At 32.3% G+C, this 24,496-nt stretch overlaps 1 protein-coding gene and 1 long non-coding RNA gene across 5 annotated transcripts in view; one reads left to right on the top strand and one right to left on the bottom strand.

Moving 5' to 3' along the window:
- LOC148625240 (protein TALPID3-like) overlaps positions 1-24,496 on the top strand; it is an 83,338-nt gene that overhangs the window by 39,544 nt on the left and 19,298 nt on the right. For all 3 annotated transcript variants that reach the window (XM_088568646.1, XM_088568643.1, XM_088568645.1), the window contains exons 11-14: positions 8,449-8,505; positions 14,025-14,245; positions 16,198-16,270; positions 24,042-24,287. In XM_088568646.1, the coding sequence (XP_088424772.1) occupies positions 8,449-8,505; positions 14,025-14,245; positions 16,198-16,270; positions 24,042-24,287 (597 nt within the window). The remainder of the gene's footprint in view (positions 1-8,448; positions 8,506-14,024; positions 14,246-16,197; positions 16,271-24,041; positions 24,288-24,496) is intronic.
- Positions 842-8,716, bottom strand: LOC148625241 (uncharacterized). Of its 2 annotated transcripts, none has more exons than XR_015919884.1 (3): positions 8,292-8,716; positions 2,783-2,926; positions 842-1,152 (listed from the first exon to the last, which is right to left on the bottom strand). It is a non-coding gene; the product is annotated as an uncharacterized LOC148625241 (long non-coding RNA). The 2 variants fall into 2 exon arrangements; XR_015919885.1 differs by having other exon boundaries at positions 8,525-8,716.

Here is a 24,496-nt window from a genome sequence, read left to right as displayed (position 1 = left end):
TGATTTAAAATTTGGTATGTAGATTTATTGGGAAGATTGGTTGTAACATATTTTGGTTGCATCCAATATCAGCCTTCTGTTTTTTGGGGGATTTGATCATTTCTCTCTCTATTGAAAGATAGTGAACATTTTTTGACAAAAATCTTGACTGTCACTGTACTGATTGATATTGAATGTGGTATGTGGCTTTATGAAGAAGGGGCATACCTTGAAAGCAATTTTTTTTGGCACACCTGCTCTAAAGGCCGTGTAAACTTTTGTCATTACTTTGTGTCGGGTGTTATCATCGTTTGTAAGGTTTTTCAAACATCTCCTATGAAACTACTGTACAGATTTTAACTAAAATTTGCTTCAATGTTCCTTTGGGTACTTTTAACAAAGTTTTTCACTATATAGAACAAGTGGAGCTATAGCTTGCATGACAACTAGTGCAATTTCATGTTGTAATTAAGAAATTTAAACTCCTTAGTATTGTAGAATGCCAGCTATTTATGTTAATAAAAACAACGATGAAATGCACCGGGTTGTTGTGTTGTTTTGTATATGGGTTTTTCACAGCTGAATGAAAACTAGGAAATATTTATCATTGGTATGAGTTAATTTTAGAGTGTTTCTCACAGCTTCAGAGGAAAAACAAAGTTATTTTTAGATAGTTATATTGAAATGAAGCTATATAAAGAGTAACTGTGGAATTTTTTTGTATTTTAGGAAACTTTGCAACAGTTTTTTTTCTGTTTTTTGCAGAATATATACTACAATTTTATTAATGGAAAGTGAAACAGTTTTCTTGTACTAATATAGAAAATGTATCAGTTTTTCCTTATTTTTATTAACCATTCAATTGAATTTAATGTTATTCGCTGTAAACATTGTTAAATAAAACACCTTCCAAAAAAAGAAATCAAAATAATGGTCACATATCATAGGTGGTTTTTATATACACTACATTTAGAAAAAAAAAAGAACTGCACAGAAATATTAAAATGAATATCTTGAAGACTAGTGATTGCTATATACAAGTGGCCGCTAAGGCAGGTTGGACTGTATTCCAGTGTTTGCATTGCTATTTATTGGATAATTTTGTTTTTTCATCCATAGTCAAACACAAAGAAAATCGTGTCCTCAAAGCTTTCGTGTCCTCAAAGCTTTCACCTGCAACAAACATTTCAATCTTCTCTGTTAGCTATTACTATAAATACTAATAAAATAAACTGACAATTATCCAAAACCTTCCCCAACATTTCAAATTACAACTAATATGAACTTTTAAATCCCATCTCTCCTATCCTGGTCTCGATTTCACAAAAAGTCGTAAGTGTAAAGTTGATCGTAAGTAATGACGTCATAAACTAAAATAGCATTGTGACGTCATGATTTACGATCAATTTCACACTTACGACTTTTTGTGAAACCGACGCCTGTACTGTAAGATTCCACTGTACTCCCCTTAAATCTTTTTTTTTTTCAATAAAAATTTAATTATTTATTAATATCATAAATTTAACCAACAACCTCTTACAAATCTTACATCTTTATGTAAAAAGTTTCTAAATTTTTTTTTGTTTTGTGGGAGTTTCCCTCTAATATGAATGGATTTACAGGTACATGTATTGGAGCAGTGGTTTCCTTTATTGAACTTTTCTAGTTTTTTGTTTTGATTTGTTATGTTTTTAATTTGTTTTCAACTTGGTCTAAACAATTATCAAATGCCCTTTAAAGGCTGTATCGTTTGAATATAGCTGAAATATTGCTGCTCGGACGTTAAACCCCAACAAACAAACATTTAAAGGCTTTTTTATTTTCAGGAAAGGTCAGTTTTACTGGTAAACATGTGTGTAAAGGTCACACCTACTATTGTGATAAACATTGTTTATATTTTGATAGGATGGTGTTTATTGACCTTCTTTATTCATTTAGCTTTCAGGACAAAATTGACTAGGATAATGCTTGGAAAGTCTTCAAAGATATTCATGAAATGATTATCTGTCTGAGCACAAGCATGGCCATCAGGCAACCACATTGTTCTCTCCTTTCATACAATATTAATATTGAAACAAAATAAGTAGTTGTGTATTGAAAGAAAGCAAATACTTATTTTTTTTTGGAGAGGGTGAGGGCTAAGATGATATCTTTTATCCTGGATATAAAAAAGTCACCATTTTGATCTGGACTTAGTATTTTCACCCTATGTCTTTTGAATAAGATCAGTTTCCCATCCTAGGTTTTATTTTTATGAAAAAGTTTTGGTTCTGTTTTTTTTTATTTTCACATGACTGTATTCTTTCTTCCAGATGAATTATGGTCCTATTTTTTATTTTTTTGTTTACAAAACTCAATAAGATGTCTTGTTTCTTTTTAAGATATCTTATTAAAAAAACCCAATATTTACTGATTTTTTAAAGATATCTACAAATTGGAATAAACATGAATATGGTGTGCTATAGTTTGAAGGATTTTTACAAAAATAAATACAAATGTTTAATATAATGATGAAAGAAAGTCATTATATAATACATGTACTTTCAAAGGGAGAGCTATATGATGTCACATTGGAATGTACTTTCAAAGGGAGAGCTATATGATGTCACATTGGAATGTACTTTCAAAGGGAGAGCTATATGATGTCACATTGGAATTAATAAGTATTATTTTGTAAGCTTGATTACTAGGTATGATATTTCCCATTGTATGTGATGTTTTTCTGCAAAGTAATTAAGTTAAAAAATCAGACTGATTACTTTTAGTGACAACTATTTAAGGATACAATTCAAAATGAACGTACAATTTTTACCATTCCTCTTTCACTGTGTAGGAGTAACCATACTTTGATTTTCGATTCAGTCATAATGAGAGAAACCTTCCCTGTGCAAAACTTCTGTTGAGAGATTTTCTTTTTTTTCTTTTTATTTCCCCTTTACATGATTTCCTGTTGAAAGAAATAATCTTTGTTAGAGATCTTGTTGTACAATTTTTTTATGACTTTTTTTCACAGTTTTTATCTGTTTTTCACGTAATATCCAGTTTATCCAATTCTTCTCGTGGAGGTTAAAATTTTCCTTCTTTTTATAGATGAATAAGAATTGTGATAATGAATTACACAAAGTACTCTTCTTATGTACAAGATATAGTGAAGCAAATTTTCTTCATATACCACTGTGGGTTCCTGCACAGTAAGTGCCTCTGTTTATTGATGGTACCAACCTATGCTCTGGGATTTAAGTGAATTGTACATTCAGGGACATCAGGCTTATCTCTCCTGTGTGGGGTGAGCTGAATTGGCAAACACTTGTAAAAACTGTCCCCCATTTCTACTACAAAGAGTCAGAATAAGGTGTCAAGCATTTCCCATTACTACTACAGAATTGGTGATTAATGTTGTCAAGCATTCTCTCCCCAACTACTACAATGCCTTGCCACAATTTTGTCAAACATTTTCTCTGCAACTGCTACAACGGTTGCCACAATGTTGTCATACATTCTCTCCCCAACTATTACAAGGAGTTGCCACAATTTTGTCAAACATTTTCTCTGCAACTGCTACAACGGTTGCCACAATGTTGTCATACATTCTCTCCCCAACTATTACAAGGAGTTGCCACAATGATGTCAAACATGCCCCCATTACAAGTACAAAGAATTGGCAAACAATGATGTCAAACATTCCCCCATTACAGCTACAAGGACTTGGCAAACAAAGTATGAATTTCAGTTGGATCATTAAATTTTTCTTTACAAAATTATGGCCCTTTGATTTTTTTTTATTATTTTCCTCATTTATCCCGTCTTTCTTTTGGAAGTAGTTCAAGAAATTTACTTCATACAGTAGGTTTAGATGATAAACAAAGTATGTTTGTATAACATTTCTCTTTTATATTCTTGACTGAGTTATGGCCATTAGCCTATATATACAAAAAAACTTTCATTGTTTTTTACAGCTAGTTAAAAGGTTGTTTTGCTATACATGTACTCTGAATACGTTTATCAATGTAGCTATTAGGAACCAATGTGATTATTGATAGATAGTAATATGTAGTACATTTTTATTATCAGGTTTGGACCTTTGAGACCTCTTGATTGAAGGGGAAATATTTTGATAACTATGAACTGTGAACTATTAAAGGATTTCAACAAAGCTCCATACATATCTAATTCTAATGTCGTGTTGATTTCAAGGGTCAAACTTTTCAGAAGTTAAATATGTCTCCCCACTTTGGTGGAAAGACATATTATTTTTAGCTCACTTGGCTGTAGGCCATGTGAGCTATTGCCATCACTTAGCGTCTGTCGTCGTCATCAATTTTCAAAACTTTTCTCCTTTGATACTGCTCGACCAATTGGAACCAATATTGGTATGAATGTTCCTTGGGGTATCCTGCATAGAACTGATGTGGGGATTTTTGATTCATTGAAAAACATGGCTGCCATTACTAAAATAGAACATAAGGGTCAGACAGTAGTTTTTCGCATATATTTCCAAAACCGTTAGGTTTAGCCAAATTCTATCCTCCCGAGTCAGGGTTTTGAGTCCACCCTCGCTCCCTCAAACCCCTGACATCACTCATTCATATTTAGCGGGTATCGTCCAGCCAATTCCGATTGGTTGCTTCTCCGCGTACAAAGCACCAGTGAAAATCGATTTAACATAAAATGTCTGTGGAACAGTAAACAATAATACGAGATAATTGATGTTCCGATATAGTAACTAAAAGTTGTATGATTTCACAAATAATGCAATATGAGCAAAAATGATAACTGTAGATTCTGGTTAGAGTCTGTACTAAAAAAATGACGTTATGTGCAGCAATTTTGTAAGTCATATCGAAGAGTTTCTAATACAAGTGATTTGATTGGATTTTGGACACAGGTTAAATTTAAGTAACTCACTAGATGGCGCTGGACTATACCCACTAAATATCAATGAGTGATGTCAGGGGTTTGAGGGAGCGAGGGTGGACTCAAAACTCTGACTTGGGAGGATGGCCTAATTCTTTCAATAGCTGAAATGATCCATATTATTATAACTACAAAAGTCTTCAGGGATAAAAGTTGTCAGACGACTCCTTGTAAGAGTTATTGCCCTTGAAAGGGGAACAATGACAGGTTTTTTTAAACAGTTTTCAGCCAATATCTTGAAAACTATGATAGATAGAAAGAAACTTTCAATTGCTGTCAAAATTGTTGGACAACTTCTTGTTAAATTTATTGTCCTTGAAAGACAAAATTCAACCAGGGGAGCGATTCAGGCTCCTGGGAGCCTCTTGTTTCAAAACTCTTCTCCTCTGACACTACTTGACCAATTAGAACCAAATTTGGTTTGAATGTTCCTTGGGGTATCCTGCATAGAATTGATATGGGGATTTTTTATCCATCAAAATACATGGCTACCATTACTAAAAATAGAACAAAGGTCAGACAGATGTTGTTCACAAATATTACCAAAACTGTTAGGTTTGGCCAAGTTCTGAAGTGGGTAAAAGTGTTCAATAAGATATTAAGATCTATCTGTTGTGAAATTTTTGTTTTCTTTGAACTCAAGTTGGAGTTATTGCCCTATTTCTTCATTATTTTGCTCTTTTTAAAAATCTTCTCCTCTGACATTACTTGAACAATTAGAACCATATTTGGTATGAATGTTCCTTGGATATTCTGCATAGATTGATGTGGGTATTTTTGATCTATCAAAAAACACAGCTGCCTTTACTAGAAATAGAATATAGGGGTCAGACAGAAGTTTTTAACATACATCTCCAAAAGTGTAAGGTTTAACCAAATTCTTATATAGGTTGAAAGTGTTCAGTATGATGAGATCTATCTGAATTCAAATTTTGGTTTTAATCTGTGAAGCCATGTTTTGAGTTATTGCTCTTTTTCAACATTTTATCCCTGTTTTAAATGTTATTTCTTTCAAAAATCTTTACCTCTGAAACTACCCGACCAATTAGAACCAAACTTAGTATGAATATTCCTTAGGGTGTTATGCATAGATCTGATATGGGGATTTTGATCCATTAAAAAAACATGGCTGCTGTTACTAAAAAAAGGATTAAGGTGTCAGTCAGAAGGTTTTCTCATATTTCTCCAAAACCATTAGTTTTAGCCAAATCTTTCAATTGTCAAAATGATCCTTGTTATAAGGCATACAAAATTCTGCATTGGATCAAAAGTGTTGGACAATTCCTTGTTAGAGTTATTGTCCTTGAATGGTGAAAATGATGTTTTTAGCAGTTTTCAACCAATATCATGAAAACTATAATAGATAGAAAGAAACTTTTAATAAATGAAATGATTATTATGATAAGTTCTACCTAAGTCCTTGTTAGTCAAAATTATTGGACATGTCCTTGTTAGAGTTATTGGCCTTGAAAGGCAAAAATTAACCAAGGTGAGCAATTCAGACTTCTTGGAGCCTCTTGTTTGTCTCTTGGTGTATTCTTTTGATATTTGGCATGAGAGTAGTTCAGCTCAAGAATATGTGCTGGATCCCATAAATGTTGACCTTGACTTTGAAATTTTTACCACAAATTCAAATTAATGATTTTTGCTTATCTGATTTGTGTCTTGGCTGTGAAGTGAGTTGAACATGTTTTGCATGGCTGATGTACAGGAATTTTACCACAGTGGGACCCACAGAGATTGATTCTATCTGAATGATATCATTTTTGTTTTTGTGTAGTTGTTTCTTGTATATTTATAAACTGTCTTCAAAGTCATCTTCAAGTGTTGATATCCGGATAGAACTTTTGTTAAAAAAAAAGGATTAAAATCTGAAAGTTACAACATTGAAACATTACAGGCAATAATTTATTAAATCACAGTACCAGTATATATAAATAATGATGTATGTTGGCTTAATTGAATATGCATGATAAGTTTTATACTGTAACAAGGGGATTCCCCATCCTTGAATTTTGAGCTCCACCCTTAAATTTTAGAAAATTGATACCAAAACCATATTTTGTTACCAAATACATCAGCTATTTGGTTGGAAATTACATTTTTCAAGCAAATTTAAGCTAAGACCATAAAATCAGATTTATGGACTTCTAAAATGTTTGAATACAATGTATTTCAAAAACTATGAACATGGAACATAGATTGATTTGTTCCACCCTTAGATTTGGTGATACCTGGTTGTAGCATCAATGTAAAATCATAACAATGAACCATAGATACAAAATATTTATTTTCTTGTATGTTTAGAACAACTTTCATGTACAGTAGAGTTGATATTTTTTTTGCCATAATCATGGCCTAATGACCTGACATCTTTTCTCTAACACTGGTATGTTGGCTTTGTATTCTTGACTTGTATGCTAATCAAAGCTGGGGATATTCTTTGAAGAAATGTATTTTTCAGTTTGCTCAGAAGTTCAACCTTTGAATTATTAAAGCGTTAAAAACTTTGAGCAGCTTTTCAATTATAACAGGTTTTCTTTGTATTATCCAGAATTTCATTCTTAGTTAGTGTTAATTTGTAATTTTGACCTTCTAACATTACATGACTGTCGTTTGCTATTTTTAATACTTTATGGTAACTGGACTTGACATTTTTTGTCACTTAGAATGATTTAAACAGTTGCTTCATTATTGTTGAAATGAAGGGGTTACTTTTGTAATTTTGAAAGACCCTGACATATGATCTGGATTGTTTTATAGATCAAGGTTTTTAGTCATACCATTTGTTGATTTCTATGCAATTGAGAACTTTGAATCTAAGACAGTTTACATTCTTATTATATCTTTTTATAATTTTGTAAGAGAATTTGAAAATATTAAGTCACAACGATAAAAATTATCAAAATGATAGTTATATGTATAACCAGTAGTCTATCAAATATTAAACTCGGTGTAGTGTGTTCACCAGTAGTCTATCAAATATTAAACTCAGTATGGTAAAAAAATGTTTATATACTTTTAAAAACACATGAAATCATTGGTTTTTTAAAAAATTCTATTGAAAACATATAAATATCGTATGCCTTTTATTTAATTGTTTTTCATTAATTGCTTTGTTAGTCAGGAATATATTTTTTTAATGTGCTTTTCATGGTTGTCCTAAACAAATGAAAAACATGATAAACATTTGTTTTTTGTGTGTTTTCAAAACAAATGAAAAGCATGTGTTGCAATTTTTCCTGTGTACAGGAAGTTGTGGATTCCCTTCCTAGCCTTGTCACACCAAAGACTTTAAAAAAAATGTAGTCTGCTTCTCCGCCAAGCACATAGTATTTGGAGGATAGAGTGATGACTGGTTGATATACAGTCATAATAATGTTGGGTGATATGCCTACCTACTGATTGTTGCTTCTGGATCTGGCTTGGTGTGTCAGACTTGTACAATGCAGGGTCTTTGATTGGCAATCACTGTTGTCCTGGAATGCATGGAATATCTCCCATAGGAAGTTAAATAATAATTAATCAATTAATCAATTAATCATGTTTTTGTAGATTGATCTCAAAAGAGAAGAGTTGCTTGGTCCAGCTCCATTAGATGCCTATCTTACAGTAAGTATACAGCACTTACATTTATATTACATCCATTTCAATTTGAATTTGATGTATGCTAAATTCGCATCCTCCATGTCTTTTGGCCAAATATAATCAGCAACACCGAGTTATGGGAAACAAACAAAAACTTGTATGCCAAGAGCTTTGACAGGGATGCTGGAGGTGGTTAGGCTACACACTAAGGAAACCACCAACCAAGATCACACAACAGGTCATTACATAAAAAGACTGGGAAAGAACCGTAGTGAACTAGAAAGAACAGCCCAGGACAGGGGGAAATGGTTACAGCTTGTAGGCAGCCTATGCTCCAGGAGGGGGAAATGGTTACAGCTTGTAAGCAGCCTATGCCCCAGGAGGGGGAAATGGTTAAAGCTTGTAGGCAGCATATGCTCCAGGAGGGGGAAATGGTTACAGCTTGTAGGCAGCCTATGCTCCAGGAGGGGGAAATGGTTACAGCTTGTAGGCAGCCTATGCCTTAAAGTGAAGTCATGTATGCTAAATTTTATCCAGATTTTTATTAAAATTTATTTCAAATGAAATAATAATATTAATTAGCATGCATGGAAAAAGATAGCCATTTAAAATAAGTACATGTATTAGTAACATGTGATGTGTGGCAAAAAAAAATAAGACTTAAATATAGAAAACACCATCTTAAAAGATTCCAAGGTCTCTATTGAGAATAAAAGAAAATATTTTAAAGAAATATATTTTGAAAAATTGGTTGTAATAAGCAAAGGGGATAAAACAAGACAAAAAAAGGTAATAGTGTAAAAACCTTGGTTCTGATTGTAATAACTTTGATTTGTAGTAGTCTTTATGATGCTTGAGATTTAAAATTAAGGTGACACAAGTATGTATTTTATCCTGTGCAAACAATGCTCTTGTGTATTGCTTTAATATCAAGATTGAAATGCTTGTGTAGCACAGGAAGTTACATGCTATCATGTGGGGTGAGTGAGGCTATCAAGTAACGACAGTATTAACAAATACCTAAAGAGCCAAAGATAAACACAGTCGTGATAGTAAGGGGACGAAAATTTTCCTTACATTCATTCGTTGCTAACTACGTCCTTTTCAGTACAGGTAAATATAAGGACCAGGCAAAATCAGAATCTGATTAGGGCAGATCGTGTTTTTTGTTGTATTGATAATTTATAAATATTTCTGATGTCTGAATCCTAAAAATTACAGATGTTTTGAATTGTTAACTGATGTCTTTAATTTGAATATCTGATGAACTAACATTTTACTCTGTAATCTGACATTTGTAGTAGCTTAATTCCTTAATTCTACTTTTAAAGAACTAGAATATAAGCATATAAGAAATGAAAACTGACAATTTTTCAGAGAATGCTCTTGAAAAGTAAAAATCTACTGTAAATCTTGTTCAGATTCTAGTTCTGAGATTGTGCTGGCAATTACTTTTTGTATAAACATGTCAGTTGGAGGTTTGTGGCATCATACAGATCATTTTTATTTGAAAAATAGTTAATTGTGAATTGGGTCGAATGCCAGTAATCAGACTAGTAAGTTACCCTGTTAAATGATATGGACCCCCATTATGCTTCAGTCCATATGATTTCTTCATGTTAATATATTGGTTTGTAATAATTACTGCCATATGACCTCATGTAAATTTAGCTCTTTGCTATATGTTATGTGTACTCTATACAAGAATAATCTCTTAAAATTAAGAATTAAGTTAAAAGTACTGAAATTGGAAGCTCCCTATCAAATGAATGGTTTAGTACTTTTTACATAACTCTTAGACCCACTGGTAGTAATTTGTATTTTCTATATGGTGATATTGAGGAAGGCAGATTGTCTGATCATTGATGGCCTTTTTAATTTTACCATGAAATCATTGGAGGCAATATTTATTACATGTATGAAGTTAACTTGAGTTGTTGCTTGGATCCTCTATCTTGATTTTCTCCAAGCTGATATTATGTTCTCCTGACATTTACATTTTGTAACTCCCAGTTAACAAGATAGGCTATTGCAAATTTGTTTTAAAAAAACTTGGCTTTACTGAAGATCCTTCAGTTATCCAATGAAATTATTATGCATATGACTTTATTTTCATCGTCCCAGATGTTTTATTTTTGAGAAACTAATTATAACAGTTACAAAAGAAAAGATGTCATAGAGTCAGGTACAAGCTTATGTTTAAAGGAAGATTTCATCTAATCTCAGTGCATTTGATTTGCAGACATGTCCTATATGGGGCCATATTACGTGTCAGGAGATATGGCATGCATGTATTCTCCTCTTGGGTACAAAATTAAGTCACAAGCTGTTGAAGAAAAGATAAAGCAGACCTTTTACTATGATTAGATGTATATGCAATGATAGAGCAGGAATTGGCACTAAACTTTGAGGTCACAGGTTTCTAATTATATTCTGTCTGCATGTACATTTACTGCACTTATACTGTCACTAACTGTAGAGTAATCCTGATTTGTAGGTAGTCATTTTTTGGTTTGGAAAATATTATGTAGCTTTGATGTTTTTAATGTACCGCTACATGTACATGTATATAAGTTTGATTTACCTTTATTAAACCCACCCAAAATTACCCTAGAGACAATATCTTCACAGCTATGATTTGAAAAGGTCCTCTGATTAGGGAACATTTTGTTTGACCTGTACATGCATTTTGATCCATATCTAGTAAACAGAACTTGGGCTTAAATTAGCTTTTAAGTAACTGTCTTTGTAAGAATCATGCAAAATCTAGTTTAAAGGTCATTGACCTTGGTCAAACACCTCTGCTGAGTTGAAGTCATCTATACCCCATATTGTGGTATTGTGGCTTGAAAATGCTTTGCTGCATGTATTCTCTGTTTGTGGGTTGCATTTTCTACATTTTTTTTTTCTTTGAAAATCACAAGGAAAAATTCTGATATCATATTTTACACTAAAAGAGTCAATTTTTTATTTCAATTTCATTCACAACTACAAATGTAGTATACACAAGACAATCACAGATTGTTTGGACCTCTGCTTTTACATATAGTTTGATAGGCAGTCATCTTACTTCACATATACGAAAAGGATGTTCATCAACTGTGTCAAACATTTTAACACCAGTTTTATATCTTAATATGCCTATACAAGTAGTACTTGTCATGAGATGCACTTTATTTCTACCCAGTATAACGATAATTTATTGACCTATTCTGGGCAGTTAAGTATACTATTAAGAATAAGAGTATGGTAAGATTAGAGTACCAGATAACATGTTATATAGGTTACAGACCACCAATTCAACCAATGAGCATTTGGAACGTACGCAAAAATAGTCCTACACAGAAATTACCCCTGTTCCTCATAGTGCTGTGAAAAAAGTTCTCATCTTATTTAAAAATACATTCTGAGGATTGTGAGCTGACATATGTAGAATCATGCTGATATATAGTCCTCTGCAGGTTAAAGTTAAGGTAAAGTCCAGAGAAGCCATTGAATATTGTGAAATTAGCATAGAAGCCTATGGGAAGTGGAATTAGTGGTTTCTAGCCTTAAGCTGAAGCCATTCCAAAATGAAAAGTTCCTTGAAATAGCTTTAAACTACTTGAAGATCTTGTAAACTTTGCCATGAGAGGAACACACTACAAAAATCCTTCAAAGTATGCATTTTTTTAAGTTATAGGTCCTAATTATGGAAAATTGGTCTTTTTGGCGGATTTTTATGTCCTGTCTTGTAAAAAGTGTAGAAAATTTAGTAAAAATATAAAATATTAAACTTTGAAGGCTATATTTACCTTAATATGGTGGTAATCAGCGCTTGAAATCAAGTTTTGTGTAGATTTGAGCAAATATTAGGTTAGAAATGAGGAAAAACTCACTTTCGTTACTGCGGTTAAGGCCATATAAGCATTCCCCTATGGCAACATGGAAAAATCCATTATTGAGTACTTTTTTTGCTTTAGGTGCCCTTTACTGGTCATGTTTTAATGTGAAAACACTGAATTTACAAATTTAAAGCCAAAGATATCACCTTTTGTGAAAATTTAAAGATTTAGGATTTTTGACATGTGATCAAGAAAAAGGGGAAGGCATGTCAGAAATAATTTTTTTAAAATAGACCAATTTTTCAGAAAATGATTACTTTTAAAACTACCTCGTTATTAATATTGTTAAAAAACAAGTTGTGATTGATTTTTTTTTTATTTGAAAAGTCAGAAAAAGTTCTTTGCAAATATTTAATGCATTTATGTATGGTAGAATATTGTCACTTTTTTGCTCACGCAACTTGGTTACTCTATATTTAAAAATCAAATATTTAAAAAAGTGCTAGTCACATTTCACTGAAACTTTGCAAATGCATTCAGTATGTGTGTAGGAAGATACCTGTATAGTTATTTATTTTTTCTAAGACAAAAAGTGACTCTTTAGGTTACAGACCACCAATTCAACCAATGAGCATTTGGAACGTAGGCAAAAATAGTCCTACGCAGAAATTACCCCTGTTCCTCATAGTGCTGTGAAAAAAGTTCTCATCTTATTTTAAAAAAATTAAACAGTTTCTGAAAGGAAAACATTTCTGTACAATTTATAGGTGCATTTTGCTTCTTGTGATGTGAAGCCTAATCTCCATAATGATTTCTATATATACCCCTATCTTGTGAAAACACTGGGATTTCCCATGCTATTTATAGACCCTTCACTTCCAGTGACCAGTACTGCACTGCAAGTCTGCTAACCCCACATGCCATTCTGAGGATTGTGAGCTGACATATGTAGAATCATGCTGATATATAGTCCTCTGCAGGTTAAAGTTAAGGTAAAGTCCAGAGAAGCCATTGAATATTGTGAAATTAGCATAGAAGCCTATGGGAAGTGGAATTATTGGTTTCTAGCCTATATACTTGTACAAACTCTTTTATTCAGAATCCATTCTCCTTTAAATGACATGGTAATCTGCCTACTATGATTTTTATAGAAACTGTCTCTTTCAATTCATATGATAAACTATCAACCCTGAATGTTTTGTGTCTGTCTCTATGGTTTATATCTGACAGATTTTATTTTATTCACATTACAGTGCATGCAGGATGTACAAAAATACATTATAAGTTCTTCATACAGTTAAGATACTGACTGAGGATCTTTTTCATGTGTTTGACTACCCTTTTGGGTGTTGCATGGAAAGAGTTACAGGGTTGAATTGTAATTGGGCTAAGCAAGGCCTTGTCCACTGCTACTGTTTTAATGGGCCCAAAGTATCTTAGGTCTCCCCTGTAGTTTATAATAAAATAATACAATGTATTTCATACAGGCTAGGTGTAAATTCCTTATGTACTATATTTTACAGCATTTTTCTAGAATCTGTGAGAGGATTATTTTTGTAATACTGTATAACTTTTCATGTTGAAATGACTTAAATGTTAGTCATTCTTTTAAAGCAGATATGATTACTAAGTATTAGAGTTAGTTATGTATTCTTTCAGGTTCTCTATAAACAAAAACAGTAACACATTGTTGGATTATGGTTTCAATTTTCTTTTCAGACATCATCAGCTAAGAATTTTACCACGCCTTATAAATCTGTTCCTGATCTAGCACCTCACCAGTTTAATGCTCCAGTACCACCTGGATTTAGTGAAGCAGAACAAGTTCTCCAAGATGTCACCAAAACCAGAGCTTATCTGGAAGCCAATCTACAGACAGTCTTACGGGCACAACATGAAGCAGAGGTTTATGCTACTCTGGAAAACTTGTATCAAAATAGGTCTGTTAATTGACTTACTTGACTTATGCTTTTGTTTACTCTTCAAAATAGTATATGCCACTGGCAGTCTTCCTCCATCTTGCTTGGTTTTTGGGCATGCTGAACCATGGTGTTCCAATTGTATCTGGCTGTTTTCATTTCATTCTTAACTGATTTTCTCCAGATATTTCCACTTTTTCCCTGAGGATTCCATTGAAGTGCCTGCATTGTTATGTTTTCTGGGTTCTTCCGAAGTTGGTGTCTGATTCAGGTCCACTTTCTTTTCTGTATTTGCATTTGATGTAGTAGATGATGTTTAAGTTTCTACAGATCCTGGTTACTTATGCGGTTTGGGCCAAGAGATCATGAGTATTCTACAAAGGCATTTATTAATGAAGGCTTGGGAAGTTTGTTGGTCACTACTGTTGTTCTCCATGTTACATAATAAGACATCCTTAACATTTGAGTTGAAGATCTGTACTTTGGTGTTTTTGGTGATCTTTATGACATTCTAAACTTTTTTGGTGGATTGTACCAAAGCTGGCCAGTTAAGATTAAATGCTAACAGGAAAATTTTACTGGGTCCAGTTCCCTGAAAAATCCCAATTTGCGATTTTCCTCAAGTCCTTGACCTTCCTCAATTCAAATTTTGATCAATCAAATAACTTGAAATTGGAGATTTTAGGAAAAACTTAGTAATTTGAGGAAAATCTCAGTTAGATATTTTTTGTGAAGCCTGGGCCTGGTCTGTTATATTAAAGGGATATAAATATATATGTAATCAAATCATATTTGCTATTACTCAGTCTGTTCCTGTGAAAAACATGCATTTAATGACTGATGATACGAGTTAAACAGACTTCTAATAGAGTGTGGGAAACTCAGTGAAAATGTAATTCACCCTTTATCAAATTATAACCGCTCAAGTTAACAGTCTCTCACTGATGGTCAAGTCACTAGTCTGCTAAGAGCAAGTTTGGATGGCATCATGACAGATAGTCTAATTAGATTCAAAATTCAAAATAATGTAGTATTTGATTTATTATTGACTAACGTTTGAATATTAGCCTAAATATGATCAAAACTGCAAATACAATATAAAATAAAAAAATGTGCTAATATGGGATTTAGGCATCCAATACATGAGATTGGCCTGGTTAAAATCTATATTGGCCTAGGCCAATATAACATATTGGACTAGTTATTCAATAATGGTATAATTGTGTGAGGTTTTCCATATTGGCTGAGTTATTGGTCCTCGGCTAACAATATTGGACTTCCACTACACCTAAGTCCAATATGGCTAGCTTATGACCAATAACTAAGCCAATATGGAAAACCTTACACAATAATACTATATTATATGGGTAACTAATGTTTCACTATAAAGATATGTATAGTCACATGATGATGTTATGATTATTAACTATCAAATGAAATATACTTGCCTCTTTGCAAATGATTTAGAATAATTTGCTTGTTGACAGTATTTGATTTGAAATAATGTAACAAAATAAAGCTACAACAGTTAGGGTTGTAAAGTAATGCAGCACTTTTATAAATTCCTTTTTCGAATAATTTTTAACTTTAAGAAATAATGATACTGATGATTCAAACAAGCCTTAACCTTTAGTTGAGACAATACTGAAAATTCAATGCACAAAAAACAAAAAAAGTATACACAAAATAAATTAACAGCATGAATTTCACTAAAATCTATCATAGGGGAAAATACTGGATGAAGGTTTTAACTATCAAATCTACCAAATATTTAGAAAAAAAAGACATTTAATTGAAAAGTTTGGGTGTTTAAGATTATAATTGACATCTCACATTTTCCAAATCCTACTTGATCAGTTCAGTTTTCTTCCTACTTATTGCATGAAGTACTGTATTTTTTTGACATATACATATGTATAAGTGTCTCAATCAATCTAAATTGACTCAGTATCTGTGTACTTTGTATATTACAGTCCTGATCCAGAGAGAGCAGTCTTGCAGCAAAAGGTAGACAAATGGGTATCTAAACTCAGGCAGCAAGTAGAGGTATGTGAATATTTATTAAGTAGCACTCCAGATAAGAATCATGCAGAATGTGACATATGGTTGGGAAGCCTTCATATTTTTATTTTTGATATTTTGTTTAAAATGTTATTGTAAACAAAAGTAAGCACATGGCTTTTTATATAAACCTTGTTCTTAGGAGATCAAAATAATATAGAATGTACTGCAGAATTCCTAATTAAGGTAGATAACTCCTAAGAGCAGACTGGTTGGAATGAATAATTATACATTTCATTATCTACACCTATAAAGACACTTAACAACAAAAATAAAAAATGTAGCCTATTTGGGGTGTATCACATATAACAGAATTTGCATGATTCTTACAAAGACTACTATTTTAAAATAGGAAATTTGCCAAGCTCATTAATGATTCCTTAATTTGCAAATCATCAAATGTCAAATTTTATGGCAAATAAACAACTAAATAAACAATTGACCATTCATGATTTGAATCCAAACTTGATTATTTTATATCCAATTTTATTTTTTAAAGTGAATCATTTAGATAAAATAATTCATATTTTGTTAGTGAATTTATAAATCTTTTACTTAAAAAAAATAAATTTGTAATGATAATTATATGTTAACGTTTAGGTTGTTACTAACTTTTTTGTCTTTCAATGTGGGCTTTTGATATTTGGCATATGGGTAGATCACCTAATTCCATTTCGTATATATGGCCTAATTGCCATGATGGGGCCTGAAGAGATGGATTCCATCTCAATGATTTCTAGTTCATTTGAAATATCACAGTATTTCTGAATGTCACATTGTTGATTGTTTTCCACATGTTTGTCACAATGGATCAACCTTATTTTAATGAATCTTCCCAAATTTCTCAGTTTGAATGATTCAGCTGCTACAATGAAGAAAGTATGATTTAGATTTAGATCTAGCACATTTTAACTTTTTTTTTTCAGATGAAAAATGGCTTATTTAGTCCAGTTTTGTCATTAATTTTGATAGTTTTTTGTAATACGTTATTTTGATCTGCAGCTTGAAACATATTGTTACCCATCTGTCTGTCTGTCTGTCTATCACACTTTTGTAAACACAACTCATGCTGCACCAAATTTCATGACATTTTGACTTGATATAGAGTTGTGCTAGGAATATATGGTCCACTGAATTTGTGAGAGTTATTTAAGAATTAATTCCTGGCTTTATGTCTTTTTATGTTATATTAACATGGGTAAGCACTATATTTGTCACTATTTTTTACCAAACGTTACCTTTATGTATCTATTTACTTATGCAAACAACACATTTTACACCAGCTTTTACTTTGGAGTGTCGATAGAATAACCAACGTTAGATATTTCTATGTGTAATTATATAGTACACTAATTGAATAGAGGGATTTCTTAATAATTATTTTTGACTTTGTTGCTTACATAATTAATAAACAATTACAACCAATGAATACAATGAAAAGTGACCTGCTCATTACAATGATTGCGCAAGTGAACGTGCGAGCAGGGTTTTATACTATATAGAATACTCCTTTGTTTACAAAGTGCACATGTCATGCCATGTCAGAAACTCCTTTGAACTTTGGAAAAAGGGAAGAGATTCCTATTTGGATGCAAAAAAAACCTAATTTTTGTGGCTGTACTCTCTGTAAGTGTAACTAATTGTTATGGTTTCTTTTTGTTTCTTTTTATCCTACAGGAAGGATATATATACTGTTTTGCTCTTGTTAGTCCATCAGTCCAATACACCTTTTTTTCTAACAGGTGTCTCTGTATTTGTCAATGTGATTTAAGACTTATTTTGACCATATGGTTAAAGTATAAAATTTTTGTAACAGTTTTCCTTGCAACTTTTTATTACAATAATTTGATATATTGACTGATTTTTATGGGTATGCCATATCATAGGATATGATTTTAGATTTGTGCAATAACAACTTCCTCCTTGCCAATTCAGTTTATGTATTCATAGTTGACTATCAAATTTTTTGTAATAGTTTTCTCTGCAACTTTTTGATACAAGTTTTATAAAATTGTACCATATTGTGGGATTGTGGGATTTGAATTTGGACTTGTGCCACAAGAATTTCAAGTTTGCTGACTTGTTTATATTTTGACTACCAGTATACACTAGATTAGGGATATGAGGGATGAATAATGGTAATTGGCTCACATGTTTTTATAACACAAAACAAATTTGTTGGAGCATTAGTTTTTACCGTTCCGTCCATCCATCCATTACAACTTCTTGTTGCCTGGATAGCATCTCCATATTTTATACTTTACTGATTCCTTTCAAACTTTGGTGAATGGTTACCAGTAATAAAATTTTGAATGGGATAGATTTTTCACAGGAACCTGTCCAAGAGGACCACTTTTTATACGAACACAAAATAAATTTGGGTCATGAAATGGTATAACCCTATAGTCATCATCTTTGTCATTGTTGTTAGCGTCCATTAACTTTAGTTTAAAACTTATCAGATCTTTTTGAAATTCCTACACAATGTTTCTAGTAACATGGCAAGGAGTCCTATAGTTTTTGAAGGTTTTTGCCCCACCCCTTTTTGAAATAAGGTGCTTAAAGGGGCAAATGGGTGTTATCATTAGAATTGATAAGAAAAGCCTATTTTTGATCCAGTTTTTATGATTCAGATGTCGATCTGTTCCTTTGGAAATTCTGTTTAAAAAGATTTTACAGGATAGGCTTATCTTTTACTGTTTTTGGAATTGAAGGGGTACAAAATTGGGGCACACCCAAAAGAATCAGCTTTTTAATTTTTGGTTTCTGTTTCAAAAATGTTTTTTATTGGATTCATTAAAAAAGTCCTTGCCTGCATTTTTCAATCAGATTACAGATACCTCTTACAGTTTCCGTGTTATATGGGGTCAAAGGGGCCACAACTTTTTTATTTATGGTCTCGTCTTGAAAATTTTTAATTGAATTTCAAATTTTCTGCTATATTCACTTGCCCCAACTGATCAGGGTTCAACCAGTGCAGTCGTTTCAAGCTGTGCTCCACAAATCTCTTTATTTGGAAGGTGGACTTAGTAAAAAATTAATGATATAGGCTTATTGCCGTAGAAAGAACTTCTATTCTTAGCCAACCTTGCCATAAGCCATGTGAGCTATTGCCATCACTTGGTGTCCGTCATCATGTGTCGTCGTCATTGTTAACAATTTCTTCAAACATCTTTTCCTCTGAAACTACTGAATGGATTTGGATGAAACTTAAGATGGTTGTTTCTTAGAGTATTCTGCACAAAAGAACTGTTTAAAGATTTAATCCGTTACAAAACATGGCTGTCATTACTAAAAATAGAACTTAGGGGTCAGACAGCAGTTTTTTGCATATATCTCCAAAACAGGTAGGTTTAACTAAATTCTGACTTAGGGTAAACATATTCAGCATGATGAGATTTATCGATCTATCTGTGGTCAAAATTTGGTGAAAATCTGTTGGAGTTATTGCCCTTTTTGGACATTTTTTGCCGTTTTTAATGTTATTATTTTAAAAAATCTTCTCCTCAGAATTTACTTTACAGAATTCAATAAAAGTTGGTACTTTTGTTTTATAGGGTATCCTTAACAAAATTGATGTTTGGATTTTTGATCTGTTAAAAAATATGGCCTCTGTTACTAAAAATAGAACATAGGGGGTCAGACTGCAGATTTTTGCATATATCTCCAAAATGGTTAGGTTTAACCAAATTCTGACACGGGTAAAAGTATTCAGCATGATGAGATCTATCTGTGGTTAAATTTTGGTGAATATCTGTTGATCTATGTTAGAGTTTTTGTCCTCTTTGGATGTTTTTTGCTGTTTTTGATGTTATTACTTTTTAAAAATCTTCTCCTCAGAAACTACTCTGCAAAATTCAATGAAAGTTGAAATTTTAGTTTTATAGGGCATCCTTAATGAAATGACCTTTTTTTGATCACTGAAAAAATATGGCTGTAGTTTCTAAAAATAGAACAATGGTGTCAGACAGCAGATTTTTGCATATATCTCCAAATCTGTTAGGTTTAGCCAATAGCTTGCAATTGCTGAAATGATCCTTATTATAAGGCTTACAAAAGTCTCCAATGAATCTAATGGAGCCAAAATAGTCTGACGACTCCTTTTTAGAGTTATTGCCCTTGGAAGGCAAAAATTTAACCAGGTGAGCAATTCAGGCTCCTGGGAGCCTCTTGTTTATGATTTCCATCAAACTTTAGTGAATGGTTAGTAGCTATAAAATTTTAGATTGGATTTTTGTTCACAAAAATTGGTCAAAAGGGACCAATTTTTTGAGAGGGGTATTTTTTTAAAGAATTTATTATTTAGGCTTTTCTCCTGGATAGCACCTCCCTTTTTTATGGTTTCCATTCAAACTTAGGTGAACTTCTCTGAATTCATACAAAGTAGGTAAGGGGGTCCACTTTTTATTTAAGTATGTGGAACTACTTTTTACAAAAGAGTACAAAAGTGTGTATTTTTTTTTGGGGGGGGGGTATTGTGAATGTACTGTAATTCTTGTTTGCATTTGTTTATTTTTCACAGCTGTCTATAGGTCATCCTAGTAAGTCTCTTGGATTTTTTTAAGTCCAACCAATACATGTTCTGATATTTTTTTGGACGATTTGGTTTGATTATTACCTGTGTCACCATGCAGTTTCATCTGTTCATCCATCTGATCATCATTCTTAGGGAGTACCTACTTTGTGTAATCAAAAAGTATTAACCAGCAATATGGAATTTTTTCAAAGTGTTCATATTCATTTTGACATGAAAAAACAACAATCAATCAATCAGTCATATTCATTTTGAAGATCTGCACCTCCTATTCATCATTTTATGTTGAAGAGGGTACTTACTTTGTGAAATCTGTAACTCAAGTATTACTGAAACTTTTCACAGTGTTTTTATACACATTGAAAATGTGCACCTTGCATATTTGGCACATTTTCTTTAGCTTGCTTAGTGTTTATATATTTCTTGTGATATTTATGTGCTTGTAAATATATGAGGATGATGCAGGTCCAGACAGTCTTTAGTTAGTATTTAACAGTGTTGCAGAAAAATGTCAATTTCTAAATACAGTACTCAAATGTAATACTGTCAGCAGAGAAATTTTTCCGCTGTTTTTTTTTTCCTGTTTCTGTGATCATTTGTCTTCAACACAGTTTTCAATAATGTTCTTTGAAGAAATATTCACAATAATTTTTTGTGTTACAGGACTTACCACAAAAAAAGCAAAAATAAAACTGTTGCGAAAATGTCACAGTTTACAGTATAGGGTTCTTCTAATGTATAAGAAGATATCAGATGTACCTATTCACTTTTTGTGTGATAACTTTATTCATTGTCTATATAATTTAGACCTTTCTGGGATACATTATGCCTTTCACATTTTCTTGAGAAAACAACTTTTGATAGATATGTGAAAATTCAGCATACGGTTTCTTTCTCAGTTCGGTGTAAGACACTGTTACGCCCTTTTGTCTTAACAGTTGAAGCCTTTGTGAATGCCCAATATATACCTCCGTGAAGAAAATTCTTTTGTTCTCCTTAAAGCTCTACCTTGATAAAATACCTATATTTTAATCATGATCATTGACTACTCTGTAGTGAAGGCAAAATGATATATTGTCTCATTTTATCTGATACTCTTCTTACACCATTGATTGGAATTTGATGAACTTTCACAGGATCTTCATTCTGTATTCAAATTTTCATTATTTTGCACCTATTTCAGATTTTGATCCAAATCAATTTCACATAGAAAACATGGGCTCTGTTAGTTTTGAATATGGGGACATGACAGTACCCATCTCTATACGTTACTCCTCCTACACCATTTAATAAATATTAATGAAACTTTTACAGAAGAATTATTTAGTATTGAATATGTGCAAACTTCTATTTTTGATTTTCATCTGAAGTCTTTTTAGGCTTCACTTGGAGGTACCCATCTCTGATCCATAATTCATTCTACGTATTTAAATGGAATTTAATGGAACTTTCACAGACTCTTTATTACATGCAAATGAGAGAGTTGTGATATCAACTAAGTGAACATTGCTCACTTTGAGTATATCATATAAAAGAAGCACACAGTGATCTTATTTTTGTTATTTCACCAATGTCTCATATTCCAAACTTTTTTATTTTATCATAATTCAAGAAAATTTTCATCTTTTGGAAATAAGCCTGTGAGTCACAATTATTCTTTTGTCCTAGTTTTCAATGACATCTTCACATAAAGTTTCTCATTTAAACAGCCTTTTTGCTCCCATTGTTAAATGTCAGTATTTTTGTAGGTTTGCTGACATATTTAATTTTTTTTCTATCTATTGCACAATTAAATCATTGACGTCACATTTTATCATTTTGTTAATCATACTTCACACATTCTGCTCCATATCTGTCCTAACATTGTTTATCCTAGAGACAAAATAAGTGTTTTCTTTCCTTTTGTTGACTAGAAATTCACACAATTTGTTGCACCTTAGATGATGTTTGTTCTTTTTTTTTTTAACACATGTAAGTAAATTCAATCATCTAAACATTATCACATTTGCATGGTTATTTTTGCTGTTAAGTGTCAAGTATTGTAGAGTTCTTGATACAAAAATATGTTGTAACATTAACAGAACCCATGCATGTTTTTATATGGGGAGTTTAAGTTTCTCAACTTCTTGGCAGGATGACATTTGGTATGTTGCTTTGTCATTATAATACCCTACTGATAAAAGGGTAACCAAATGTTTTTTATACACAAACAGATTTTCATCCAATTATTAACAATTCTTCTGAGCAGATGAGATTTATTGGTATTTGGACATGATGAGCTGACTCTTTTTTTATTATCCTGTAGGATTCAAATTTTCATTTTTTAGACAACACATTCTAGCAACAAATGTCTGATTGTGACATAACATAGTTTTTATATTTTTAGATTTGTACAACTTAAACTTCATATTTGTTGAAATTAATAAAAATTTAAAACAAAAAGGATAAATCAATGAATGTAGCACGAAATTGGTCACACTTTGAGAAAAGGCTGATAGGACAAAGTTTCTTGCAACAAATGTCTGATCATCACATAGCTAGGGGAGTTCACTGTTCTGCCTACAAAACTCAATATCAGCTCTCTAAATGCCAAGCTCTTAACTAGACCTTTACAATCCAATAGAAATACAGTTACTCCCAGTTCAATATCTAGGAATTTGATTGGTCAGGAATATGTCTTTACAAATCCCATAAACCTGGGTGTTGCTAGGCCATATATCCAGGTGTAACTAACCATTTCCCTGTTGAAGGTCATGCACTATGTAGCACTAATACAATGTCCTTTTTTAAGTATAAAAGGAATTTCTGTTGTCTGCTGACTTTTGGGTTGAAGAAAAAATATTTTCTAGCAATATTAGAAACATATTTTTTAAATTCCTACACTTAAATAGAAAAACTGTATTTTGTCAAATTTGAAATAATATCAAAGCATTATTTTTTTCATCGCTTCATTTTGGCCCCCTGAGTCTGTAATAGACACTATTGAACTTACATTTGGGATAAATTGGTTTAATACATTTATATCCCTAGATATGAAGATTATTTACACATTCAGTACCCTGTACACCCTAAGACTATGTCTCAGGGAATTCCTTGGTACTTCCTGTGTTAAAAACCTCTATTTCTATGGATATGCATGTAAGAAATATATGATATGAAATACGAGACAAAGATTTCTGACTGGACTGGAAAGTTTCAATTTCATGTTTTTTTTTCTTGCAGAAAGAGATAACAGATGATATGGTTATTGCTGAAATGCAGAAATCCCTCCTTCCTATTTATAAAGTACCTCCTCCTCCAACCATCACTGCAAAGGCTCAACCAGCTAAAGGTCGAGGAAGAGGCAGTGTTCCTAAACCAGAGTTTGGGGTAGCAAAACCTCGACCTGGTGCAAGGATTGATACTGGTTTAGGAAAGAGACTTCCTGGAAAGGAGAATAAACCAGAACCATCTAAATCAGCACTAAAGGTTAGTTCAATAATTGGATACATTTATTTGGTTTTTTTTTCAAATTAGATTCTTCTCCTTTCAATGTTTCATGTACCTTTCCAAATGTGGTTGTTGTATCCTTTCCTCACCTGATCTCTTCATATAGAAATGCCTAACATGGAATGACTTTTGAAGGAAAATGAAGACAACTCAGAGGTCAAATTATGATTTTCTTTTGCTATGATGGA

The sequence above is a fragment of the Perna viridis genome, chromosome 2 (assembly GCF_037379345.1).
Source record: "Perna viridis isolate PV_CMFRI_1.1 ecotype Kerala chromosome 2, ASM3737934v1, whole genome shotgun sequence".
NCBI classification, from domain to species: domain Eukaryota; kingdom Metazoa; phylum Mollusca; class Bivalvia; order Mytilida; family Mytilidae; genus Perna; species Perna viridis.
Note: the sequence above shows the minus strand (reverse complement) of the source record. Positions and strands in the feature narration are given on the sequence as shown.